Genomic DNA, 24,341 nt, shown 5'->3' on the forward strand with positions numbered 1-24,341 from the left:
TGTTCCTCTAATGAGTTCATTGAAGACTATCCAAATGGAGTTTGTGTTGCTCTTTTTGTGTTCAAGCAGTGATCGATAATACATTGTTTTAGCTTTTTTAATCATATTTGTTATTTTATTTCTTCATACTTTATATTGTACATGGTTTACCATAGCCTGGAATTGGTCTCATGTTTTCATAACATCCAGGATTTCAGTAGTAAGCCACTTAGGTTGGATTTCATTCTTTACTCATGTACTTTCATTGGTGCATGCTTAGAGACTACATCATTAAATAAGTCAGTCCACACCCTCAGAGCTTCATCTATGTCATCCAAATTTTGGATCATATTCCATGAAACTTTATATAGGCCATTGAGGACTTGTTCTTCATTAAAATTTTTGAACAATCTGTAAGTGATAGTTTTGTGTGTATTTTTCTTATTTCTCTTGCATTTAACCTTTCTTGTAAAAATAGTAGAATAGTGGTCACTAAGACCAACATTCGTTATATTAACACAAGCCACATTGTCTGGTAGGTTGGCATAAATGCGATCAATAAGAGTGCTTGATATTTCCGTTACCCTTGTAGGCTCATTTACCAGCTGGTCTAGGCCTAATGATTCAATAAATTCTATCCAGTTGTTCCTTATTTGAGTATTGAAAAGGTCCTTATTTATATTGCTGAGTATATATGTTTATTTCTCCTGTGCAAGAACAGTTTCCATTTGTTTCAAAAAGTTATTCCAAATTGCTTTGGAGGAAGGTGGCGTATAAATGAAATAAACTAGGAATTATTTTGTATTATTTTGAGAAATTTCCACCCAAATACAAGTCAGATCACCTTTCTGCATTTACATCTTGCCTTATGTATACAATAAGACCTCCACCTGCTGTCTCTCTGTCCCTGCATAATGGTTCATTGTAACCTTGACAGTGAAATAGATTATCATTATAGTTAGCATTTAATTTGGTTTCAGTGAGTCCTAAAACATGTATATTATTTTCCTTGGAAGACAACATTAACTTAATCTGGTCTATTTTTCCCACTATACCTTGTACATTTAAGTGACCTATTATTAAACCTTTTGTATTTACTTTCATATCAATTATACTCAGTGAGATTGTCTCCATACTACTTTTATCATTTTTCCATATTAAAATGTTCACATATATTGGTGTCTTCAAAGTCACATACAGACCCTGAAAATCCATTACTTTTGCATTTACAATAGTGTCCACTGAATAGTTAGAGTCAAGAGTCTCACTAGGTACATTTAGATTTGTTTTACATGAAGCATTGGCATTCTCCTCTTTGCCAGCTTCCTAATATTTTTTAATACATTGATTGACAGAGTCTTTGTTTGTGTCCAAATCTGTGGCATCTGAAGCACTCAATCTGTTTGCCATGATGGCATACCTGTGCCACATGCCCAGTTTCACCACAGTAGAGTCAGTTCTCTTCATTATAATGCAGTGGTCTGCATAATATGTTGCATGTTGGGTAATAATTCATTGCGGAATCCTGAATACACAAATCAATTTCCTTACTAGCCTATAAGTGTTCTAATTGTTGGGACACTAAAGTGACACATGGTGGATTTAAGTCACCTGTATCGTTAACTCACTGAATATATTATAGGTCATTTGGACATCTATACCTTATTATCTCCATTTTCTTAATTTCTTATATTGAATGGTTAAGGTGCAGTTTCAGGGTATCACCAGAGTTCAGTTGGCACTGCGAATTGGGCTGTCATTAACTGTCAGGTGTAACCTTTTGATTGATGTATAAAAAGGGGTGGAGGACATGGAATGAGTGGTTGCAATATGTTTGACAAAGGTTTCTTCACTCTAGGCATGGCAAACAGAGAGAGCTCCAGTGGCCTAAGTGGTTAGTGTGCAGCTCAGATTGCATTTGGTTGCAGGTTCAAACCCCCGGCCAAGTCATACCAGTGACTTATAAAAATGGTACTAGCAGATGTCTCACTTGGCTCTCAGCATTAAGAGCTAGTTTTAGGACTGGTTGGCCTGGTGTCAGGATAATGTGTCTGGGTGGGACATGATGCTACATGTCTTCGGCATTATGCCCCAATGGTAGACATCACTATAAACTGTCACACTGCAAACATCTTCTGTTGATTCCATATTTTCAGAGAAATTGCTGCTCATCTGTGAAAGTAAGTTGATGTCCCAAGTGGTGAAACCTGAGATGGAGCCAGATGAATCTGAACTCAATAGAAAGTTAGAAATCCATTTTGGTTTTGGAAACTCCATTGTTTTGATCTTCTGGGATAATTTCTTTCTGATATTTGATCAAAGTTCATACTATTTGGTTCATTAACAGTGACAAAGAATGTTGTCAGTACGCTCTTGCATATATTACATCATATGAAATTTTAATTGTTTAAAATTTTAGGGCAGTATCACAGTTATAACAAGTAGAATTCAATGCATATGACAGCCATTTTTGTTAAGGTAATTGTTACCTTAATGTGCCATTCACTAATTGCAGTTGATTGCAATTTACTGCAGGTTATATCCAAATAAAATAATTTAAGCATTTTTGTGCATATCTATTGTACAACATTGTCTTGTGTGATACTGACATGTTCTTTTTCAAAGGAATAAACAATTTGGTGAGTGTGGAGGGAAAACTGAGTAAAAATTAAATTTTATTCTGACTAACCAAGCCATATTTTTTTAATGGAACCAAAACATGCATACTGTTTTTTTCTTTTCTTCTTTTGGCCTAATAGAAAATATGACAACTTAGTGTTGCAAACTTTCTTTCCACTACCCTCTTTTATACATCTATGAATTTATTTTCACAAGTTTATATTTATGATTTGGTGAGTGATATTGTTGTTGGTTTACCTTGAAACCTTGTAAATATTATGATCACCACTCAAAGATGCCCTTATCAATAAATCACATTGTTCCCATAATATTTGTTACAGTTATTGCCCTGTTTGTCATGTAGTTTAATGCTTTCTCTGTTTAGGATTGTACTATCTAAAGAAAAGCGAAAACAAAGAAAACACATTGCAGCATTGTCAGACCTGCCAACTCTTATGATTTTGCTGTAAGTCTCCGCAGGAGATGTGATTGCCATCGTCATGTGAAATGGAAAAGAATTTCCAAGAATTATGTCAAGTTGAGAGATAGCAACAAGCCACTCAGAGCTGCATAGGGTTTGAAACTAGAGTTTGTGCAGCTGTAGTAGTGGTAAATAAAGTCTACGCGTACTTTACAAACTTTTCAGTTAAACATAATGTTTATCGTTGATGCATCAAACTTTTAATTATGTTTTCCAGCTTTACAATCATAACAGTTATTGATATTTTGTTACACCTTACTGAAAACTGGTCAGTCTTACAGAAAAAAATCAGCTGCCTTACTGAGACAGACTCATTAGGGTTGGTAGGTCTGCATTGTGTATTGTTAAATCTGCTGCAACCGAAAATATCCTGAATGAAATTGAATGGGAAACTAGCTACCACATGCCATCAACATAGAATGGTAACTTTCATTTAGGATAGTTCATTTAACATACATGTGATTCTACCCGCAGTAGGTCCAGCATACCATTTTAATAGCTGTTTTAACTACACATACAGTATTATAGTTGAAATCTGCTGCTTTTGAAATTCAAAAAGAATTTTTAACAATTGTGTAGAAAAAAGGAGGTATTTTTATGAATCTTATCCACACTTTATAGAGACCCCCAAAACCAGTTTACTAGGGACTGGAGTTGTTCCACCAGTGCAATGCCTAGCGCAATGATGCATGCTGAATAATCTGATTTACAAATCAACTGACATATGCAAAAGCTGTATATTAATTACTATATTGTTGTAGCGTGGATAATTTAAAGCCAAATGCAGGATATTTATTTGGGTGTTTTAAGTAATAAAGAGATCAAAATGGGTCCACGCTGGCTAAAGAGTCTTTAATTAAAAAACTGGTCAACCAGTGGTTGAGGTGAGATACGGGGGAGACTGGCCCAAAAAATATTCACCAGAAACATTTCAGTATATATTTTTATTTTTGTCTTGTTTGATCAATATTGAAAAGATGTTTTAAGAATAATATTTGAAGGCAGTTGTGATCTTTTATTATCAGTTCATGTCAAAATGCTAAAATGTGAGCTTTCTTCAAATGCCAACAAACCACTGGCTAAGAAATATGACAAGAAGTTAACAATGGAAATCAGAGATTCAGTGGGTGCAGGTGGAAATCAGAGATTAAGTGGGTGCAGGTGGATATCAGAGATTAAGTGGGTATGCAGGTGGATATCAGAGATTAAGTGGGTGCAGGTGGATATCAGAGATTAAGTGGGTGCAGGTGGAAATCAGAGATTAAGTGGGTGCATGTGGATATCAGCGATTAAGTGGGTGCATGTGGATGTCAGAGATTAAATGGGTGCAGGTGGATATCAGAGATTAAGTGGGTGCATGTGGATATCAGAGATTAAGTGGGTGCAGGTGGATATCAGAGATTAAGTGGGTGATTACACAGAAATTTTCCTGCTAGTTTACACGAATAACATACATTGTTACTCAGGGCCATGCCCCCACATAAGACAAACTCGTGTTAATTAATTATTATTACAGTATTTGCCATTGGAATCTGATTCATGTTCCAAACGTAATATGACAAAAAAAAAACACTTGTTTTGTTTTCAGTTCCCTTAAAACTTATATTGATCGAAGTTTTGAAATCTTAAGATCTGACGACTTGGTTCTTTCATGTGTACCATATATATTGCCCTGGCTTATCTCTGTGTCTGAATTCCTAAAAACATAAGCCAAATTACCAATCCCCAACATGGAAATGACTCATAAATGTGTTTGCACAATTGCAGCTGCAAGAGGGTGAACTCGTCTAGATCTTGTCTGTTCTTCTGCTTATTAAAACATTACTAAAAGAGAGAGATTGAAATTATGTTCCTAAATATTTCTATACAAGCACTTGCCAAGCTAAAATCCAGCATGTTAGACTCGGACTAGGAAATAGTTCACTTCACTTAGCTATGATCTTTATTGTAATTGTATCAGAAATTCACCTACATGTATTTGAGGTTAGCTTTGAGACTGTAACTCATGATCTTCTTTTCTGTAATTATATTGCATGGAGAAATATTACAACCAATACAATAGGTCCCAGTGATAATTTGGCATTATTATTGCTGCTGTCTACAGAGAAAAACAGAAATATTTTGAGCAGTCCACTAGCTCTTTGTCAGCATGAAATTCTCAGTTGAATCAAGTGATGACAAAATTTTTATTCTTGGACTAGTTGCATTATTGACACCAAGTATATACTTGTACATTATTGTTTGTATCCACTTAAATTAGTTCATTTTGTCAAGCATACCTTTTTGACTTGATTGAACATTAGCTCTCATCAGTTCGATATATTGATTTTGTTGTCCGGAAAGTTACACATATGCACTTTTATAGGAGGATTATTTAATATAAGAATGATTTTCTTGTTGCTGGTTCCTCAGTATATTTTTATAAGTTCTTTGTATTTTATATCATATGCATTGGATGAAATAAATATTGTTTAAACCATTTCATCAGATTACTGTTCTTGTATGTGAGATACAGATATTTAAAATTAATTTATTTTGTAATGTTTTACTGTCTGATTCATGTACAGCTTTCCTTCATTATAAGGCATATCGTTTTAATGCATTTTGTTTTAATGCATTTCTTTGTATAACACATTACCAGTATAGATTCAATGACCAAAGTCATATTAATGTATAACAATGTGGGTTGAAAGAAAACCACATGTATCTTAGAGTTATAACTTTATTTAAATTTTAAATCACTTTTTTCTTCTTCAGATTTTGATCATTCTTGCTATATTGTGGTTCAGTCTATAACACTGTTCTCAGTATATTGCATTTCAATATATAAAAGTATTGGTATAAAGCACTTTGGAACATAATGTAGTTGGCAGTTATGGACCTCAACTGCTGTGTTATAATGAGGGAAAGCTGTATCTAGCAGTTTCATTTATGCTCAGATTTGGTTTAAGTAATGTCTCACTGTATGACAGTAATTTTCATGTGAGATATTGGGATAAAGTAATGTCTCACTGTATGACTGAGTAATTTTCATGTGAGATATTGAGATAAAGTAATGTCTCACCACATGACTGAGTAATTTTCATGTGAGATATTGGGATAAAGTAATGTCTCACTATATGACTGAGTAATTTTCATGTGAGATATTGGGTTAAGTAATGTCTCACTATATGACTGAGTAATTTTCATGTGAGATATTGGGGTAAGTAATGTCTCACTATATGACAGAGTAATTTTCATAATTTCAGTCATTCATGTACACAATATGAGGTGTGGTTAAATAACATTAAGATACATACTTTTTTCTACTTTATCATTCAGATAATTTATATAATTTCAGCCATTCTTGAATTCCAAGTGAAATATAAGATAACATATGGTGACACTCTGATCAAAGAGACAAACTTCGTGACAACCACAGACCTTTTGGGTGAGGAGACATTTATTACGGAATCTCTGGAGGATGGACAGAGAATCAATGTCTGCGTCCGTGGTTATGATGCAGTGAGAGCTTATGTAGATGATTTTGTATATGCTACTGCTGACTCATCTCCTCCCATCATTCAAAATCTGTGGCTGACAAAGGGAGACTTTTTGAATGTCTCTGTGCACAATGTGTTGGAACTCAATCAAATGACGTAAGTTTTCATCTTACTGTTTTAAAACAATCATGTAGTTACATGAAACCTTTTTGCTTTAAATGGAGGGAAAAGGAATCCATGACAAATCCACTGACCATTGCTGTTTAATAATCTCTCCACATCTACATGTTATGGTGGCATATTTGGGTTTGCTATCAGACAATGTTGCTTTGTGTTCATTATATGAGATGAAGATTTTACTGACCTTTGACGATATACTTTAGTGTGATTAAATTAGATGAAATAACATCTTACATATTTTACAAGTTCTCTGAGATGATCTTAAAAGCAAATATTATAATGTTTTTAAACTACCATCTTTACTTTCTCTCAAGTTGAGTCAAACTGCAAATAGCAAAGAGCATGAGCTACCATAGCATAATGCACCTGCAGATCAGGGTCTATGTTGCTTGTTTTACTGATTACTCCTAATAAACTGCACAGGTGCAGATCAGCAGGTGCATTATGCAATGGCAGATCTGGGTCTGTGCATTTTGCAGTTGGACTCATCAGTGAATATATATGGAAGTGTTCTTCAGTAGTAGGTCAAGGGAGCATTTCAAAAGCCAAACACTAATGTCATTCAATTTACATTTTTTAAAAACTCATAAGGTGAGGTCATTTTCACTTTCCTAACTGAAGAAGGCAAAGTTTACATTTTTCTGGAAATTTAGTAGCCAACTTTGGCTGGTAGCATGACCTCTAGTGTACAGATGAAGAAGTCTCAAGTAGAAATCTGTACAGAAACAGTTAAAATTTATCTCTTCCCTGCACTATGATTTATGATGGAAATTTTATTGAAATAATGGAAGTAATACAAATATGATCTAGTCTCTAGTCCCAGTCGGTCTCTAGTCCTGGTATTAATAATCCAACAGAAGTCCTTACCTTCTGAAATTGTAAATGAAAAATTAAAGGAATCATGCAAATTTAAATTGTACATGCTACTATTATGCTTAAAATGATCACCATTCCCGCTAATTGAAAATGTGTTGCAAGTCTTCTCAGTCAGTAAGTCATATTTTCAGTGTAATGCCAATGAGTGGGACCAAAGTCTTCTCAGTAAGTCATATTTTCAGTGTAATGCCAATGAGTGGGACCAAAGTCTGCACAGTAAGTCATATTTTCAGTGTAATGCCAATGAGTGGGACCAAAGTCTGCACAGTAAGTCATATTTTCAGTGTAATGCCAATGAGTGGGACCAAAGTCTGCACAGTAAGTCATATTTTCAGTGTAATGCCAATGAGTGGGACCAAAGTCTGCACAGTAAGTCATATTTTCAGTGTAATGCCAATGAGTGGGACCAGAGTCTGCACAGTAAGTCACATTTTCAGTGTAATGCCAATGAGTGGGGCTAGAACAAGTTAGTCCTGATTGTACATAATATTTGCAACTCTGCATCATGCCTGCTAAAGGAAAATGTAACACAAGTTTATGCACTTATTTAATCTATCTGGAATCAGTGTTTAAAGATAATTGGGCAATTTCTGTTTTCTTTCCCAAATTGTGTCATGTTACCCATTAGCTCCATAGCAGTTAGGCCACCCTGTGAGTATTTTTTGTTTGTCTGAGTTTGCACCATTACATTCAGTACTATGAATCCTGTCTAAACTGTCAAACACTAAACATGATGGTTTTGTTTATACAGTAGCCAGTATAGCATATAACAGCAATCATGACAGGTTCATTTCATACTCCATTAGCTAATGTCAGCCAGCGGAAACAACTAAGACATGTTCAACAGACCAACGAAAAGGTTAATAATTATATCATAGGCATATAGTATATTGAATAAAGATTAAAAATACCATTACCATGTGTAGACAAAAGACATTAATGAGTCTTGTTTCTCTAATGATTCACCATAAAAGGTTGGTAGTATTGACTGTGATTACTTAATCCGATAATCAATAGCCAACGCCTTGATTTATTAGTGTAACCTCTTAACCGATAACAGTTACCATATACTCAAGTAAGGAGCCTTATACTCAAGTAAGGGGCCTTATACTCAAATAAGGGGCCTTATACTCAATTAAGGGGCCTTATACTCAACTAAGGGGCCTTATACTCAAATAAGGGGCCTTATACTCAATTAAGGGGCCTTATACTCAACTAAGGGGCCTTATACTCAATTAAGGGGCCTTATACTCAATTAAGGGGCCTTATACTCAACTAAGGGGCCTTATACTCAACTAAGGGGCCCTATACTCAACTATGGGGCCTTATACTCAACTATGGGGCCTTATACTCAACTAAGTGGCCCTTTACTCAGGACAGATATTATTCAGATACCATGCTTTAGATGGTCTGCTCCGGTGACCTAAGTGGTTAGAGCATCTGCCTTGGATGCGGGAGGTCAATGGTTTGAACTGCAGCTGAGTCATTCCAAAAATGGTACATGCGGCTACCTTGCTTGGCACTCAGTATTAAGAGGTTATTGTTAGGACTGGTCGGTCTAGTGTTGGAATAATGTGACTGAGTGGGACATAATGCTACATGTATGTGGCATGATGCCTCAGTGCTAGACATCAATATAAATACTTTAGATATCATAGTGTTATGACTAAAATTTTTTAAACTATGTTAAAAATCTAAGACACACACACACACACATGCTGTAGGTACCTCGAGGGCCAATTTAATGATGAAATGTTTGTATATGAGTACAAAACTGTTTTGGAGTTGCTCAGTCGGGCTATTATATTGGGAAAAATTGTTGCTGAGCATTAATTTATAGTAGTCTTGGGGTCTCAATGAGTGTACGTTTCTTCATCCCACACAACCCTGCTCATGGCAGTCAAAAATTGCAGTTGTGATACTTAATATGAGTGAAAATGTTTCTGGAACGGTTCTAAGTTTTAAAGTATTAAAATATATTTTCTATTAAAATTTTACATTCTAATTATTTATGATCAACTGTTTTTCTCTTAAAAGATACTCATCGGAAAGTACATGTGACATGTATTTTACATTTAACACTTTCATTCCAGGATGGAGTGGGAACTGTTTGATGTGCACAGTGGGATACATAATGTCAGCTGGCGACTGTTTGACAACTTTACAAATAAGGACTACCTGCATGGAGTGGAGGCAGTTCCACCACAAGGAGAAGCAGCGGTAATTCAGATATCATATATACTCAATGATCAGTTGGCTCTACTATAAGTTGCTCACCCCACCACCCCACATTTTTGCCTATGTCGTCATCTAGTCGTTGCAAATATCTTCTGACTCTATTTCCTCTGCTTTACTGTCATATTTGAGTGTTTATTTAGAGACTGAGTTTGGGCTTCATAAGTAACGCTTTGATCATACGGTCTGTGTAATTGATCAAAGGATGCAACTGAACACGTGCCAATTCTGCCTTTTCCAGCTAACGGCTTACTGGGCTACGTGCACTGGCAGAAAATTTGGGAAATTTCACTTGAAAATTAAATCTAAATTACAGGAAAGTAAATTGCAAATTAAATCAAAACTGTCTTACATAACATCAAATACAGTGTCTATACAGCAAAACTGTCTTATATAACATCAAATACAGTTCATACAGCAAAACTGTCATATATAACACCAATTACTAAATATAGCAAAATTGTCATATATAACATCAAATACAGTGTTTATACAGCAAACCTGTCTTATATAACATCAAATACAGTGTTTATACAGCAAAACTGTCTTATGTAACATCAAATACAGTTTATACAGCAAAACTGTAATATATAACATCAAATACAGTTTATCCCTTTACCTCATGCAAGCGTCTTTGGACGCCTCTACTCCATTCACATGGAAGCGCCTTTTAACGCCTCTACTCCATTCGCATGGAAGCGCCTTTTGATGCCTGCTGTAAACATCAGCCATTTTAAGCCGGTTTTTCATAGCACCACCTTCGGGGAAAACCCCATATTAGAAACTACATTCATTTCTGCAAATGACAGTTATGTCAGATCACGTGGTCACTGTTTATGCACTTGTCGATATCTGCTATTTAAAGTAACTGGGTCGTAATCTCCACTCTCCAAAATGGCGGTTGCAGATTTCATTCAGTACATACGAAGTTTTCACAATTAGAATCACAACTGTGAAAGATTCAATAACATAGGTAAAGGCTCTGATATTGATGTAGGCAGCAATTAGTTTTTATAAATTATCAAATTCAGATGACTTAATGATGTAGACGCAGAAGAAAAACTTGTAAATTTCGAGTATGAGAAATGGCAGCTAGAGTTGGTCACACGGCCTCACTGAGATGACGGTGAACGAGTTCTCTCAAGATTTTAAAGCACATAAAAAATTCTTCCCTGAAAAATAATTACACAGCTATAACAATCAGACCTTACTCTTAAATTTTTCCACACATAATAGATGTGTACCAAAAATGTAAAATGGTTAAAATTGCTGTTAAACGTAACATACACTACATTGCTTAACAGTTAATAGGCAGGCCTATGCGTATGGAGTCAAATGGGTAACAGGTGTTCTATTTATAGTGTGCAGCACATTGTAACTATGCTCTATGAGGTAAAGGGTTATACAGTAAAACTGTCATATATAACATCAAATACAGTGTTTATACAGCAAACCTGTCTTATATAACATCAAATACAGTGTTTATACAGCAAAACTGTCTTATGTAACATGAAATACAGTTTATACAGCAAACCTGTCTTATATAACATCAAATACAGTGTTTATACAGCAAAACTGTCTTATATAACATCAAATACAGTGTTTATACAGCAAAACTGTCTTATATAACATCAAATACAGTGTTTATACAGCAAAACTGTCTTATATAACATCAAATACAGTTTATACAGCAAACCTGTCTTATGTAACATCAAATACAGTGTTTATACAGCAAAACTGTCTTATGTAACTTTCAAATACAGTGTTTATACAGCAAAACTTTCTTATATAACATCAAATACAGTTCAGCAAAACTGTCTTATATAACATCAAATACAGTGTTTATACAGCAAGCCTGTCTTATATAACGTCAAATACAGTGTTTATAAAGCAAAACTGTCTTATGTAACATCAAATACAGTGTTTATATGGCAAACCTGTCTTATATAACATCAAATACAGTGTTTATACAGCAAAACTGTCTTATATAACATCAAATACAGTGTTTATACAGCAAAACTGTCTTATATAACATCAAATACTGTGTTTATACAGCAAAACTGTCTTATGTAACATGAAAGACAGTTTATACAGCAAACCTGTCTTATATAACATCAAATACACTGTTTATACAGCAAAACTGTCTGATGTAACATCAAATACAGTGTTTATATGGCAAACCTGTCTTATATAACATCAAATACAGTGTTTATATGGCAAACCTGTCATATATAACATCAAATACTATATAAAATAGCAAAAACTGTCATATATAACATCAAATACAGTGTTTATACAGCAAAATTGTCTTATGTAACATCAAATACAGTGTTTATACAGCAAAACTGTCTTATATAACATCAAATACAGTTTATAGAGCAAAACTGTCATATATAACATCAAATACAGTGTTTATACAGCAAAACTGTCTTATGTAACATCAAATACAGTGTTTATACAACAAAACTGTCATATACAACATCAAAAACAGTGTTTATACAGCAAAACTGTCACATATAATGCAGTGTTTGTACAGCAAAACTGTCATATATAACACCAATTACTAAATAAAATAACAAAATTGTCATATATAACATCAAATACAGTGTTTATACAGCAAAACTGTCTTATGTAACATCAAATACAGTTTATCCCTTTACCTCATGCAAGTGTCTTTGGATGCCTCTACTCCATTCGCATGGAAGCACCTTTTAACGCCTCTACTCCATTCGCATGGAAGTGCCTTTTGATGCCTGCTGTAAACATCAGCCATTTTAAGCCGGTTTTTCATAGCATCACCTTCGGGGAAAACCCCCTATTAGAAACTACATTCATTTCTGCAAATGACAATTATGTCAGATCACGTGGTCACTGTTTATGCACTTGTCGATATCTGCTATTTAAAGTAACTGGGTCGTAATCTCCACTCTCCAAAATGGCGGTCGCAGATTTCATTCAGTACATACAAAGTTTTCACAATTAGAATCACAACTGTGAAAGATTCAATAACTTAGGTAAAGGCTCTGATATTGATGTAGGCAGCAATTAGTTTTTATAAATTATCAAATTCAGATGACTTAATGATGTAGACGCAGAAGAAAAACTTGTAAATTTCGAGTATGAGAAATGGCAACTAGAGTTGGTCACACGGCCTCACTGAGATGACGGTGAACGAGTTCTCTGAAGATTTTAAAGCACATAAAAAGTTCTTCCCTGAAAAATAATTACACATCAAATACAGAGTTTATATGGCAAACCTGTCTTATACAACATCAAATACAGTGTTTATATGGCAAACCTGTCTTATATAACATCAAATGCTATATAAAATAGCAAAAACTGTCATATATAACATCAATACAGTGTTTATACAGAAAACTGTCTTATATAACATCAAATACAGTGTTTATATGGCAAACCTGTCTTATATAACATCAAATACAGTGTTTATATGGCAAACCTGTCATATATAACATCAAATGCTATATAAAATAGCAAAAACTGTCATATATAACATCAATACAGTGTTTATACAGAAAACTGTCTTATATAACATCAAATACAGTTTATACAGCAAAACTGTCATATATAACATCAAATACAGTGTTTATACAACAAAACTGTCTGATGTAACATCAAATACAGTGTTTATACAGCAAAACTGTCATATATAACATCAAATACAGTGTTTATACAGCAAAACTGTCACATATAATACAGTGTTTATACAGCAAACCTGTCTTATATAACATCAAATACTGTGTTTATACAGCAAAACTGTCTTATGTAACATGAAATACAGTTTATGCAGCAAACCTGTCTTATATAACATCAAATACAGTGTTTATAAAGCAAAACTGTCTTATGTAACATCAAATACAGTGTTTATACAGCAAAACTGTCACATATAATACAGCGTTTATACAGCAAACCTGTCTTATATAACATCAAATACTGTGTTTATACAGCAAAACTGTCTTATATAACATGAAATACAGTTTATGCAGCAAACCTGTCTTATATAACATCAAATACAGTGTTTATACATCAAAACTGTCTTATGTAACATGAAATACAGTTTATACAGCAAAACTGTCTTATATAACATGAAATACAGTTTATGCAGCAAACCTGTCTTATATAACATCAAATACAGTGTTTATACATCAAAACTGTCTTATGTAACATGAAATACAGTTTATACAGCAAAACTGTCTTATATAACATGAAATACAGTGTTTATACAGCAAAACTGTCTTATATAACATCAAATACTGTGTTTATACAGCAAAACTGTCTTATGTAACATGAAATACAGTTTATACAGCAAACCTGTCTTATATAACATCAAATACAGTGTTTATAAAGCAAACTGTCTTATGTAACATCAAATACAGTGTTTATATGGCAAACTGTCTTATGTAACATCAAATACAGTGTTTATATGGCAAACCTGTCTTATATAACATCAAATACAGTGTTTATACAGCAAAACTGTCTTATGTAACATGAAATACAGTTTATACAGCAAACCTGTCTTATATAACATCAAATACAGTGTTTATACAGCAAAACTGTCTTATATAACATCAAATACAGTGTTTATACAGCAAACCTGTCTTATATAACATCAAATACAGTGTTTATACAGCAAAACTGTCATATATAACATCAAATACAGTGTTTATACAGCAAAACTGTCTGATGTAACATCAAATACAGTGTTTATACAGCAAAACTGTCACATATAATACAGTGTTTATACAACAAACCTGTCTTATATAACATCAAATACTGTATTTATACAGCAAAACTGTCTTATGTAACATGAAATACAGTTTATACAGCAAACCTGTCTTATATAACATCAAATACAGTGTTTATAAAGCAAAACTGTCTTATGTAACATCAAATACAGTGTTGATATGGCAAACCTGTGTTATATAACATCAAATACAGTGTTTATACAGCAAAACTGTCTTATGTAACATGAAATACAGTTTATACAGCAATCCTGTCTTATATAACATCAAATACAGTATTTATACAGCAAAACTATCTTATATAACATCAAATACAGTGTTTATATAGTAAACCTGTCACATATAACATCAAATATAGTGTTCATAATGGAGTGTTTCGATTATAGTAGCTGGGAAAGTGTTAATGGAGATACTAGTGAATGATTTTAAACCCCAAAAATGGCATTAAATGTGAATCTGTACATGTTAAGCCAAATTAAATTGAGTTTTAAAGTAGAGTGCATTTTAGTTTCTTTTTTTTGTCACAGTTTAGATCTGCTGGATCATATGCTAAATAACCATGTAGCCCTAGAATACAGGTTATGATAAATCGAACAATAAGAATCTAAAAATGAAATTAAAAAGTAAAGATATTTATTTGATCAGAGAGCTAATTCAAGAAAGTTAAACTTTGGCAGAGCTTATGTGAAAAATCTTATTTTGAAACAGAATTATCCAAAAGGCAATACCTGTGAGTAAACATGTCCAAATTGTAGGAAAAGTCAACTGGTCCAAATTTTTGGTTACCCAGGTACCCAATCAAAGGGAAATTATATTAAATGTGGACCTGAACTGCTTTGTTGTAAGTTCATATGTGCCAAGCCAAACCCCCCAAGAGGTATAAGTGTAATTATTACTAATATAAGTGGCAAACAAGTGTAATCTGAGCATAAGTGTAATTATTACTAATATAAGTGGCAAACAAGTGTAATCTGAGCATAAGTGTAATTATTACTAATATAAGTGGCAAACAAGCGTAATCTGAGCATAAGTGTAATTATTACTAATATAAGTGGCAAACAAGTGTAATCTGAGCATAAGTGTAATTATTACTAATATAAGTGGCAAACAAGTGTAATCTGAGCATAAGTGTAATTATTACTAATATAAGTGGCAAACAAGTGTAATCTGAGCATAAGTGTAATTATTACTAATATAAGTGGCAAACAAGTGTAATCTGAGCATAAATAGAGCAATCTATATATTATATGCCATAATTACAGAAGACTGAATGAAAAATGTACATTTTTGCTACTTACCTGGAGCTGCAGTTACTTAAAATGCTTGTCACAAATTGGCTAAATCCACACAAATGAGAAATTATTTATACACATTCACTTAAACTAGTCTACATGTTTAACATTTGCTGGACGGTCATAAAATCAAGTCCACAATTTCTGAATGCTGTGTTACATTACTGTCAAATTCCTATTTCCTATTTCAAAATTTTTGTACTCCACTATTGATTTGTCCTTTTCCTAATGCAACAAGTTCTTCTGAGTGTTTGGATTATGAATTTGTAAAATTCAACCAAGGCAAATAAAGAGGGTGATAAATCCTACAAGTAATTGTGATATCATGGGGGGGGGTATGCACCCTTGTCTAAGCATGATCTGCAGGCCTATAAGTCTGGGTGCATGGGGTTTTTAATCGACCCAACACATTCATCCCCTGTGACATCATGGATGTCCCTGGTTTGGTTTTAAGATATGTTGGATGTGACAGGCTATGGACCTGCTCCATCCACTCCAGCCTTGTCCATCAAAGAGGGGTCCAGCCAGCCACCACTCTTCTCTGAGATCATTGGGAAAGTTCATAATTCTTATTCATCTCAGAGGAGAGTTGGTAGGGTTAGTCCTGTTACTCATAAGTGGCTATGGTACAATGAAAGTCTCCCTCTGCAGAAACAGACACCATGAAGAACAGTTCTGCCTTGCCTCAGGATCAAGTTCAGGATGATGATGCCCTCTCCATTTTGGTGGATGAGCTGCCTTGCCTCAGGATCAAGTTCAGGATGATGATGCACTCTCCATTTTGGTGGATGAGCTGCCTTGCCTCAGGATCAAGTTCAGGATGATGATGCCCTCTCCATTTTGGTGGATGAGCTGCCTTGCCTTAGGATCAAGTTCAGGATGATGATGCACTCTCCATTTTGGTGGATGAGCTGCCTTGCCTCAGGATCAAGTTCAGGATGATGATGCCCTCTCCATTTTGGTGGATGAGCTGCCTTGCCTCAGGATCAAGTTCAGGATGATGATGCCCTCTCCATTTTGGTGGATGAGCTGCCTTGCCTCAGGATCAAGTTCAGGATGATGATGCCCTCTCCATTTTGGTGGTTGATCTGCCTTGCCTCAGGATCAAGTTCAGGATGATGATGCCCTCTCCGTTTTGGTGGATGAGCTGTGGCAGGTCCTTCCCTTCTGATATAATGGTCCTTAGTTTCTCCCATTTATCTCTCAGGTCTAGTGGAGGCAGAGATATTATGGACGTTGATAAGCAATGTCCTCTCAATGGAGATAAAGCGCTGCTTTCTAATAGGCGCAAATTGCACCTCCCAAGTCAGGGAATAGCATTCCTCTTGCTCCAGAAGATCTGAGGCACACTCTGATGTTATGAACAGAGTTTTGTCTGTCTCACTAGTCTGTTTACTGGGCACTCTTACCCTCACACCTGTCCCCATAGCCTTTTTGTACTTTGGACGCTAGGATTTTCTCTCATCTGGAAAGGCTTTTGGGGCCTACTCTTGTTCATATCTTTTCTTGCTCCTACACAATGCTTGTTTAGTGATAGACAGAAAAGTTTTCCCCGAGGTCAAGAAACCACAAGACAGCAGAAAAGGATGTATTTCCAAATGTTTACACCTTGGCTCATGGTTTCTGCCTTGAGTTATCAGAACCTTGAGTTATCAGAATTGATTCATCTTCTTAGCCCCCAAAGTGCTGCAAACATGCACACACACACACATACCTGCCTATTCAGAATCTGCTGCTTCCCTAATGGGGATATCAGAGCTTGGACTTAGGCTTAATCTTTCAGTGGAAATACTTTGAGCTAAAGGTGTGAATTGTGGTGACAATTGGCTTGATGTCAATCTTTTTTTGTGTGCCTCCTTCAGTCTTTTGGAGAAGAAATAATCATATCTTGTAGCCCTTCAGTGCTTCTTGCTGGAGGCTGTTGCTAAGATATTGCATGCTCTTTCAGTGCACATGATGCTCATTTCCAGATATGCCACCTTGGAGATGTCCATGGGCTTGCTTTACCATAGCAACAACCTGATGAGGGCTTGATATGCAGATGCTTTTTGGAAGACCTATCCCCTCCATATCATCACAAAATTTGAGGATCAGAGCAACTACACCAATGCCTGACTGCAGGCCAACCAAAACCAGCAAATAAGTGTGCTGACCGATCAACCAATGGGACCTTTACCCAAGTTTTTCAGGCAGGGTTAACTTCAACAGCCACACACTCTCTCCCACATGCTTCTTTCTAGGTGAGGTGATTGTATTGGCCAAAAGAGTAAGTCTTGGGACTCCTTCCGCCTTCCATAAGGACTTCCCCCTTCCCTAAGGAGTTGCACCCTCTGCTGCATTGTCTTCCTCATCGCAATAGTTGAGTAACTCTATTTTCAGTCACTTTGTGCTTCATTCAGTTTGCGCTGAAGAATCTGTCACCATGGCGATGGACAACCTCATTAAAAAAAATACTGGGTTTCTATGTATTTTTAAAAATACCAGTTGTTTTTATTTACTCTTGTTCAAAACAAATTAATAACCAGGTGTTTGAGGGGGTGGGTACCAGCTTGCTTTGGAATTTCGAATAATAACCAGGTGTTTGGGGCGGGTACCAGGTATTTGAGGGGGTGGGTACCAGCTTGGTTTGGAATTTTTAATAATAACCAGGTGTTTGGGGCGGGTACCAGCTTGGTTTGGAATTTTGATTAATAACCAGGTGTTTGAAGGGGTGGGTGGGTATCAGCTTGGTTTGGAATTTTGCTGGTTTCTGTTTATAGATGATCATAAGTCACATGATCTAGCCATGCTGAAGTTGAAGGCTTACACTCACACCAAGCATGGAAACACCATAACTATTTACTTTGCACGTGAACTCTGAACCAAAGTTGTTAGTTGTGTATGGATTAAGTTGGTGACTGACCGTGATGATATTAAAATGTTATTGCACTATAGTTTGTTTCACGAAGCATCATTAATTTTATCCTATCTGTAATTCTATCAGTTTTCAGGTTAACGTCATTAAATGTAGATAAAAGTACCTAATTTGTTTTGAATATATAGGCTTACACTCACACCAAGCATGGAAACATTTTGGCTTACTCTCACACCAAGCATGGCAACATTTTGGCTTACACTCACACCAAGCATGGAAACATTTTGGCTTACACTTACACCAAACATGGAAACACTTTGGCTTACACTCACACCAAGCATGGAAACATTTTGGCTTACACTCACACCAAGCATGGAAACACTTTGGCTTACACTCACACCAAGATGGAAACACTTTAACTATTTACTTTATAAGTGAACTCTGAACCAATGTTGTTAGTTGTGTATGGATTATTGGTGACTGACCATGATGATATTAAAATGGGATTGCACTATAGTTTGTTCAGTGAAGCATCGTTAATTTTATCCTATCTATAATTCTATCAATTTTCAGGATAATGTCATTAAATGTAGCTGAAAGTACCTAATTTGTTTTAAATATATAGTGTGAAAAGAATGAGGTATTTGAGCTACATTTAATGATGTTGATCTGATAATTTACCGAGTTACAGATTAGATAAAATTTGCTATGTTATGTGGAACAAACTATATTTTCATGGTGTTGACATGTGATTGTGTCCATTATGAATGCAGCTCCTGTAAAGGTATTGTTTACAACTTAATTTTCTCCACTCTATGCAAGTGATAAACCATGCATCAATGAGATTAACTGATTAGCATTTGTACTGGTAAAATCTGCCAGTATGAGGTACTGGTAGTAGCAGAAATGCTGGATCATTTGCTGTAAAATTTTTCTGAAATGGTCATTGCATTTCGTCAAATTAAGCGGGTCCACATGCTACTTTGGACCATGACTTTTACCCAACATAATGGGGTTATAGACTTAACAGGGGTCAAGATAAGTAGGAAAAATTAGCACAAAAAAGAAGGATTTTTATTCAGGACTGGACCAAAACACTCGACATACACGGGTTCTTGAGATAACTGAGGTCAAGATAAATGGGCTTTACTGTATTTGTATGATATATGAAATGAGTTTTTTAACCTAACTGTTGTGAATTCAGTATTTCTCAATGGGTATCAATTTTGTTGGAATTCTTGGTTGATACGGACTATAAATTTGTACAATTATAATGTTAAGGAAACTGTACAATCTCTCACAATTATAATGTTATGGAAACAGTAGGACCTCTCACAATTATAATGTTATGGAAACAGTAAGACAGACTTACAAATTATAATGATCTGGAAACAGTAGGACCTCTTACAATTATAATGTTATGGAAACAGTACAACCTCTTACAAATATAATGTTATAAAAACAGGACAGTCTTACAGTTATAATGATATGGAAATAGTAGGACCTCTTACAATTATAATGTTATGGAAACAGTACAACCTCTTACAAATATAATGTTATGGAAACAGTACAACCTCTTACAATTATAATGTTATGGAAGCAGTAGGACCTCTTCCAATTATAATGATATGGAAACAGTAGGACCTCTTGTATTTATAATGATGCAGAAACAGTGAGACCTCTTACAGTTATAATGATATGGAAACAGTCAGATCTCTTGCAATTATAATATTATTGAAACAGTAGGACCTCTTACAAATATAATGTTATTGAAACAGTATAACCTCTTCCACAATCCATGAATTGAAGTTGTGATGAAAATGTCAGAACAATTGATACCCATATAAATAAATTACATTACAGCATCACAGCAGTCATTTAATATAGTAATCATGTGATAATACAAGTGCTGTCATTATCAAGACTTTATTGGCATGTGGAGCAAAGTATGGGTCATACGCCAGAGGAGCAAATTGTTACTGCACTCCATTTGATGGCTGCTACCATAAACACTTTCAACTTAAACCTGACATCAAGGAATGATGGAGAGGGTCTCATCACTGGTAGAGATATGGGACCTCTTCCACAGTATATGAATTTAAGTCCGTGTACAATTATAATGATATGGAAATAGTAGGACTTCTTCCACAGTCCATGAATTTAAGTCCATGTACAATTATAATGATTAGGAAATAGTAGGACCTCTTCCACAGTCCATGTACAATTATAATGATATGGAAATAGTAGGACCTCTTCCACAGTCAATGAATTTAAGTCCATGTACAATTATAATGATATGGAAATAGTAGGACCTCTTCCACAGTCCATAAATTTAAGTCCATGTACAATTATAATGATTAGGAAATAGTAGGACCTCTTCCACAGTCCTTGTACAATTATAATGATATGGAAATAGTAGGACCTCTTCCACAGTCAATGAATTTAAGTCCATGTACAATTATAATGATATGGAAATAGCAGGACCTCTTCTACAGATGATGAATTTAAGTCTGTGTACATTTATAATTATACGAAAATAGTAGGACCTCTTTTACAGATGATGAATGATAAAACCGTAAAAACATTGATACCCATAAATAAATTACATCACAGTGACACAACAGTCATGTGATTCAGTAGTCATGTGACATAATTGTGTGATGATCTGAATTTTTTTTTTATCAAGACTTTAGTGGCATGTGAAGCAAAGTATGGGTCATACGCCAGAGGAGCAAATTGTTACTGCACTCCATTTGATGGTTGCTACCACAAACACTTTCAAGTTAAACCTGACATGAAGGACGATGGAGAGGGTCTCATCCCCGGTAGAGATATGGGTGTCCATGAGTATGATTATTTCATAGAGATAACCACGTACAACAAAGCCCTACTGAAGACGGTCCTTTCATTCAAGGTATGTTTGTGTCAGTGCTAGGATAATATGAGATTTGGATAATAAACATATCCTGTGTGCTTACTCTTAATATGGATTGAAGATTTTTGGTCTTTTTATTGAATTACATTATCAAAAATATTATGTATTTGATGTAGTTTGGTTAATTACAGCATTTGTAACATACAACTGGGCCTGTATATGTGGAGGAAGGTGGGTTAAGTGACTTTTCCAAAGACACTGAGATAACCGACTTGGCTTGAGCCAATATCAAATCCATGACCCTTTCATTATGAGGTGGATGTTCTGCAAACTGAACTACAGTGACTCCTTTTATATATTTGAATTCATCTGTTAATGTTAGGTCAAGTATTGGAAACCTAAGTTTTTGGCACCTATGATATCATGCATGTTTATTGATTTAAGTTTGCAGATTTATCATTGTTTGTTATTTTAATGTCTTAAAAATGGGTATTTAAGGCAAGGAATCCAGTGTCAGTAAATTTTACCCTTGGTGGCTTGTTATTGGGAAGATGGTGTAACATAGAATTTTGGATTGGAATGTGCCACCCAGGATCCAAAAAAGTACCATAGCATGCACTAAAGTAATCTTTAACTTCTATTCATGTACTGGATATTTTCTGTCCATACATAAGAGTACTTCACAAACCTTCCTGATTGTGTAGCGTTCATTCTTACATTAAAAATATCCATTTCCCATCTTAATTAGATTACAGATTAGAGGTAATAAAGAAAATGATACCTGTTTATGTATTTCTGGCTTGAAAATGCACCCATATACAAATGTACCATCATATGGATATTAATTAACACACACACACACACACATTCTGTGGATTCAGTTCTTCTGTGAACTTTGCAAAAAGTAATTTATATGCAAAATGAAGTTGATCAACATTATTATCATGGAATTGCAGTGCAACCTGTTAATAGCAATCATCCATGAACTTTGTACACAGTCTCAACTTTCAGAATCGATTTTTGAACAAATGTCATGCACAAAATATCATTATCTTTAGTAGTAGTAGTGGTGGTGGTGGTGGTAGTAGTAGCATTACATTATCAGTTTTGTTTTATGTGCACTGTTTTTCACAATCGTAAAATAGACACATATGTTGTTCTCTCCAAAATGTATGTTCCAAAAAAGATTACAGTGCTCACTTTAATCCCCCATAAATTGAATACTCACTGACTTAAACTAATCACTGATCTTTGTTTCTTTGTGCACTATGGCAGAGCACTAATTTCACTACTGATTGACAGCTACATATGACAGTAAAACAGAGGACTGATTTGTTGGTCAGCCAACTTGTGTAAATTAGGCTTGGAAACAGCTGTTCACACTTCAAACAATATCTGGATTACCCAAATGCTTAACTTGCCCAGATCAGAAGACATTCAGCTAGTTTGAGAGACCTGTGATGAATAAGGAGTCAAAGATAGAAGTACTTATCCTGCCGTGCAGACAAGAGTTAAATATTGAATTACCCATGACCATAATTAAAAGGGATGTAACTCACATCTCTTTTCTGAGATGAACTTTAAATTAGACATAGAGTTCGATCCATGGCTGAGTCATGCCAAAGACTTACAAAAATGGTACTAACAGCTGCCTCGCTTGGCGCTGAACATTAAGAGGTTAGTGTTAGGACTGGTCGGCCTGGTGTCAGGATAATGTGACTGGGCGGGACATCATGCTACATGTCTGCAGCATGATGCCCCAGTGCTAGACATCACTATAAACTGCCACACTGCAGACATCGCAGTGATATGACTAAAAAATTGTTAAAGCTACATTAAAAATCTAATTCACACACACAGAGTATCACTACTTTCCCCACTAACCAAACAAATTGATTCGATCCTCTATTCTAATGATACAAACTGTTCCAGTTTTGCATTTGACATTATGATGCCTTGAGTTGCATTGACAAGATCATTGGTGTACAGTGGGTACAAGCATGATAAGAAATGTTTGCACATGGATTCATATGATATTCTTTAATGAAGCAAAAGTTTTGTTTGCATAGACTGAGAGGTCCCTGTAGACATTTTCCAGAGACTGAGAGGTCCCTGCAGATTTGTTAATGAGACTGCATGAGGCGAATAGAAACCATTGTTTGGTTAGGAAACACTTGGCTGCTGAGCACATAAAGCAGGTGACTGTTAAATATGACACAACATTGTAGGAACTTTGTGGGTGGGGGTGATTAGAATGGCCATTGTGACCATTATTACAGGTTTGGCTGTATAGGGAAATTTAAATACATGGTAAATTAAATATTTTACAATAAGTCTTACAAGTATGAATATTTTACAGATAACAATAGATACTTCTCCACCACATGTAGGAGTGGTGCATGATGGGATTGTAGGAAGTCCAGAGGTGGATTTTCAACAGAGCCTGACACTTAATGCATACTGGGATGGTTTCTTTGACAAGGAAAGTGGCATAATGTTCTACAGATACAAGTTTGCAGACACCTGTGTGGGAAAGGAGTATTTTGTCCTTGAATCACCATTGAGAAGTCAGGTTAGTACACATTCTGCTGGCTGAACTAGGTCATTGGCCTTCTTTTTAGGCTTGACTACTGATTTGACAGTTTTTTTCTAAGGTTTTTCTTCAGGTTGATTTATCACACTTATCACATACACAATTTTAAAAC

General features: G+C 35.1%; 1 protein-coding gene across 1 annotated transcript in view; it reads left to right on the plus strand.

Annotated features, from left to right (window-relative positions):
- LOC149790372 (uncharacterized) overlaps window positions 1-24,341 on the plus strand; it is a 273,840-nt gene that overhangs the window by 65,598 nt on the left and 183,901 nt on the right. Inside the window, exons 12-16 of the mRNA XM_089973208.1 lie at window positions 4,105-4,230; window positions 6,420-6,717; window positions 9,711-9,837; window positions 21,448-21,675; window positions 23,996-24,208. Coding sequence (XP_089829334.1) covers window positions 4,105-4,230; window positions 6,420-6,717; window positions 9,711-9,837; window positions 21,448-21,675; window positions 23,996-24,208 — 992 coding nt within the window. The remainder of the gene's footprint in view (window positions 1-4,104; window positions 4,231-6,419; window positions 6,718-9,710; window positions 9,838-21,447; window positions 21,676-23,995; window positions 24,209-24,341) is intronic.

The sequence above is a fragment of the Sinohyriopsis cumingii genome, chromosome 10 (genome assembly GCF_028554795.1).
Source record: "Sinohyriopsis cumingii isolate HCF-2022 chromosome 10, ASM2855479v2, whole genome shotgun sequence".
Taxonomy (NCBI): Eukaryota; Metazoa; Mollusca; class Bivalvia; order Unionida; family Unionidae; genus Sinohyriopsis; species Sinohyriopsis cumingii.